At 53.0% G+C, this 4750-nt stretch overlaps 1 protein-coding gene across 1 annotated transcript; it reads left to right on the top strand.

Moving 5' to 3' along the window:
- The first annotated feature begins 266 nt into the window (after nt 1-266).
- Nucleotides 267-1199, top strand: LOC144252517 (olfactory receptor 2G6-like). The gene has a single exon (XM_077794789.1). The coding sequence runs from the start codon at nt 267-269 to the stop codon at nt 1197-1199; it is 933 nt and encodes a 310-aa protein (XP_077650915.1).
- Nucleotides 1200-4750: the final 3551 nt, after the last annotated feature.

Below are 4750 nucleotides of genomic sequence, written 5' to 3'. Positions count from 1 at the left end.
ATGTTGTTAAAAACTGGGGCAAACTCGTTCTCAAGTGATGCCTACTTTCATGTGATCCTCGAGCTACGTGGGACACCTGTGGGTCTCAGACCAGGTTCCACCTTCGGGGCATAATAAGAGTCTCCCACTCTGGTGCTCTCTGCCTGTCACATGTGTCCAAAGTCTTAGTTCCCAGAATGTAACTTTTAATTGTCAAGGACTTGGCACGGGATCTGCGGCTCTGCCTGACGTGAGCCCTCTCTCCGTGAGTGGGTGGAGCGAGAATAATGGGAGGCGCCAACCACAGCCTCCTCTCTGGGTTCCTTCTGCTGGGGTTCTCAGACCAGCCTCGGTTGGAGCGGGCTCTCTTTGGGGTTGTCCTGCTCCTTTACCTCATGACCCTTCTTGGCAACTCTGCCATCATCCTGGTGTCCCTTCTGGACCCCAAGCTCCACACACCTATGTACTTCTTCCTCTCCCACCTGTCCTTCCTGGACCTCTGCTTCACCACTGGTGTCCTTCCTCAGCTCCTAGTCCACCTGGGGAGCTCAGACAAGTCCATCTCGTACGGCGGCTGCGTGGCTCAGCTGTACGTCTCTCTAGCGCTAGGGTCCACCGAGTGTGTCCTCCTGGCCGTCATGTCCTACGATCGCTACGTTGCCGTCTGCCGCCCGCTACACTACACTCTTGTCATGCACCCTCGGCTCTGTCACTCTCTGGTGGCCACGGCATGGCTCAGCGGAGTGGCCACCACCCTGGTACAGTCCACCCTCACCCTGCGCCTGCCCTTCTGTGGGCATCGCCACGTGGATCACTTCTTCTGTGAGGTCCCCGTGCTCATCAAGCTGGCCTGTGTGGACACTACCTTCAAGGAGGCTGAGCTCTTTGTGGCCAGCGTCCTGTTCCTGGTGCTGCCTCTGTCGCTCATCCTGGTGTCCTACGGCCACATCGCCCAGGCCGTGCTGAGGATCAGGTCGGCTGCTGGCAGGCGGAAGGCCTTTGGGACCTGCTCCTCCCACCTGCTGGTGGTCACCATCTTCTATGGGACCATCATCTTCATGTACCTGCAGCCGGCCCGGAGCCGATCCAAGGACCAGGGCAAGTTTGTCTCCCTGTTCTACACGGTAGTGACTCCCGTGCTCAACCCTCTGATTTACGCTCTGAGGAACCAGGAGGTGAAGACGGCACTGAGGAAACTCTGGGGAAGACCTTATGATTGAGGGGACCTGGTGACTGCCAGGTGACACTTAGGAGACGCGGTTGCTCCCCTAGAGGATGACTTGGAAATGGCAACGACCCAACCCTGGGCTTTGGTAGAAAGCGAGGCTAGTCTGAATTTCAGAGCAGGACAGACTGAGAGAAGCCCACGTTGCAGATCTGTGTCCTCATCACGGGGTTGCCGATGTTAGGCAACCAGATGAGAACGCGACTGTGCTCCAAGCACTGTGCTGCATGAGAGCTCCTTCTATGTAACAGTCTTAGCCACTTGCTAGAGAGAGGGAGAGAGACCTGTGATGGGTCTCTCTCAGATACTGAAGAATGTGGGTTAGTTGCTCAGAACAGAAAGTACAAACTCTAAAGCTCAGTGACTGTTTTTGACTGACCATGGACTGCTGGACCTTCATGTGGCTGAGGGTCCCTGAGTTCTCTCAGGCGCATCCCCCACCCCATGAGTCTTATGAGCTCTGAGGCCCCCTGGTAGGTCCCTGTGTGAGTCCCATTAAGCTCTGAGCCTGCCCATATGTGTCCCCACACGAGTCCTGGGAGCTCCGAGCTCCTCTCCACTACTGTCCTTTCCTCTACTGGACATTAAACTTTTGAATTCCTCTGGTCCCTGTTTTGAGACGCCCACTGTGCTGTGACTTAGTCACTGATTCCCAAGTAATCTCGGTACAGGTGCCTCCTGGATGTCCATTTCAGTGCAGACCTTTCCACCTGTATCCTCCTGCTCAACCACACTGCATTCGACTGCTTGGCCCCAGGATCAAAGGTGATCTGGCACCCCGTGGGGGTGCTTTGCCCACTTTTTTTATTATTAGAGAGTGAAGAGCTGTCCCCAAGCCTCGGTCCTTCCTTCCTCTCACACAGTCCTGGGGCCTCTGCCCTCAGGATGCCATGGGCTCCCTGCTGGACAAGACGTTGAGTTAGTGACTTGGTCACCTCTTATACTCTCTATTCCACATTACATTGTGTGTGCACGTCTTCATACACCTTGGAACTGCCATTTCTTTTAAGAAATTGATTCATTTATTCAACAGTTATTGAGGCTCTGAGGGCATAAATTAAAAAAAAAAAAAAACAACCTATGGCTTCACAGAGTTTTTACGCTAATGGTCCAACTCAATTTGTGGTGTATTTTTCACTATGTGACAGTATCTGTTATCAAAACAATAGAAAAAAAATATTAGGGAAAATCCTCATCTTTAGCAAATTATTTGTGAAATTAAATCCATGTCAACCAGACTACAAGATAAATAGCTACATTTTTCTTTCACTTGGATTTTTGTTATTAAATTGACGTGGCTACAAAGAAACGTTATCTGTGCAGTAACTCTTCACCCTGAAGGAGAAGGAAAGAGTGTTCATTATTTTCTAATTTACACACTAAACAATTATACATTAACAAGTGTATAAAAATGAAGGAATCTGTGGCTGAGTTTTCAAGGGCCTGACATCTGTGATGGCCTTGAAATCGTCCCCATGCACCCTCGTAGCAGAGGCACACTTCCTGTCCAGCTAGTGCATGGGCCAGGAGGGGTCCACCTGGGTAGCAGGACAGGTAGGGCACATTCTGCTGTGCTGACGAGGGCACCTGAACCTCCCTCCTTCAAGCAAAGTGGGATCCGTGCTCTGGACTGGTGGCCACAGTGAGTTACAGTGAGGACCGTGGGCTTACTAGGCAGGATGGAGATCTTGGACCTCTCTGACGAGGGGTTCAGGTCAGTGGTTATTCAAGGGAAGCAGGTGCTCCTGTTCTGAATATAATAAAGCAAAAATCCATAGCTATTTAAAAGTTTTAAGTTAAATTCACATTTTCCCTGACACCATAATAATCCTAGGTGCTAAGGGGCAGCACGGGGTGTTCCAGGAAACATTTCCTTCTCTGACCCAGCTGAAGTGTCATCAGAGTGGATGGAGGACTAGGGACAGGGGTGTGGATTCCTTAGCACAGCCCTGTGCAGGGGCAGTTGGCCCTGGAGGGTGCGCAGTGCCACAGCCCCCCATGTTGCTATTCCCGACCTCAGTCATAGCCGCCTGCAGCCATGGGCCGCTTCCTGGGGGCTTTGCCGGCGTGGCCATCTCCCCGAGGACCCCGTCATGGTGTTCCATGGCTGTGTGCGAGCCTTGGGAGACGCCCAGTTTGCTGGTGTCTCACACAGTCCCCTAAGTGATGGCAGAGACCGTGACTGAGGGTATTTTTCCAGGACTGTGACCTGGAGTCTCTGGTTTGGACTATGTTGGTGTGCCTTGCGCACACTTGGCAGTGTCGTACCACGGAGTTTGTCCCCAGCCCTCTCTTCTCTTTTCCCCTTCCTTCCTTCCTTCCTTCCTTCCTTCCTTCCTTCCTTCCTTCCTTCCTTCCTTTTCTTTTCTTTCAACAGGGTCTGCTGAGGCTGGCCTTGAACTGGCGATCCTGCCTCAGCCCCCTTAGGCTGGGATTGCAGGTGCACTGCCATGCCCAGCTTTGTTTGAGTTTCTGTAGAAGAAAGACAGTGATTGTCTAAGCCTTCCAGGGACCCATTCTGTGTTAACAGGTGCTCCTTCTCTCTCCCAAGTGAGCTGTGCCTCCCTAAGGCTGCCACTCTGCTGCTCACTTTCTCCTGATGCCCCCCCACCCCACTCCTCATCTTTCTTGGAAGAAGCCTCCTCCTGCAGCTCAGCAGGGGCCCCTCTCTGAGCTACTGCAGAAAGTCAGCCTGAGAAGCAGCTTCTAGCCAGAGCAACACCTCTTACTCCTAACTAGGGGCCATGCTCCACCTGGAGGTCGGACTCCTGGACTCCTGGGAGAAGGCCTCAGTCCCCACGTGGTCTCCAGGGGCCAGCACTGGAGCCTGGCTCCCTGGAGGGCACGCTCGCTGCTGCCTTCTGGGAACACCTGGTCTGCTTTCCACTCTGTCCTCTCCAGCAGTTCCCATGCCCCGGGCACCACCTGGGAAGGTCTGTTTATACCCACTCCTTGCAGGTGGCTGGAGACACTGCCAGAGCGGTTGCTCCTGAGCCAGAGGTTGGCAGCCAGGGCCAGCCACAGTGGCCAGGTGTGATTTAGCAGATGCAAGCAGTGAACTGTTTCCCAACGCTCCTCCTCAGGAATGACGGTGTCACCCCCCACCCCCCCTCACCTTCAAGGCAATTAAAATGCTTGCTTTGCCCCCTCCTGTCATTTCCCCATCCCATGCCCCCTCACGCTGCAGCCCAGAATTGCCCTCTGAGGGAAAAGTCATTGAGTTCCTTTGAAGAGCTTTCTGGTTAAAGGCAAAACTAGTTAGTTAGCCTTTGGCCTAGAGTTCTCTCTCTCTTTGGCTGCTTGGAAGAGACAATTGTGTTCAGGATTTCTTTTCTTTGAAGAAGCCTTCATATTTATGTTCTGTTGTTGGATTCTGGAAGTGAAAAGAGTCAAACAGAGAAGAGTGATGGGTGAATGGCTCAGGGCAGGGTTGGCATCTCAAGAGAATCTGCGAGCTCCTTGTGGCCTGCATCCGGCACCCTCCCTGCAGCCGCAGTGATGTGCAGGGTGCTCAGCAGGAACAAGACCAGCCTCATGAACCAGGTA

This window comes from Urocitellus parryii, unplaced genomic scaffold, assembly GCF_045843805.1.
Source record: "Urocitellus parryii isolate mUroPar1 unplaced genomic scaffold, mUroPar1.hap1 Scaffold_45, whole genome shotgun sequence".
Taxonomy (NCBI): domain Eukaryota; kingdom Metazoa; phylum Chordata; class Mammalia; order Rodentia; family Sciuridae; genus Urocitellus; species Urocitellus parryii.
The sequence above is the reverse complement of the archived record's forward strand: the minus strand, read 5'-3'. Positions and strand labels throughout refer to the sequence as shown.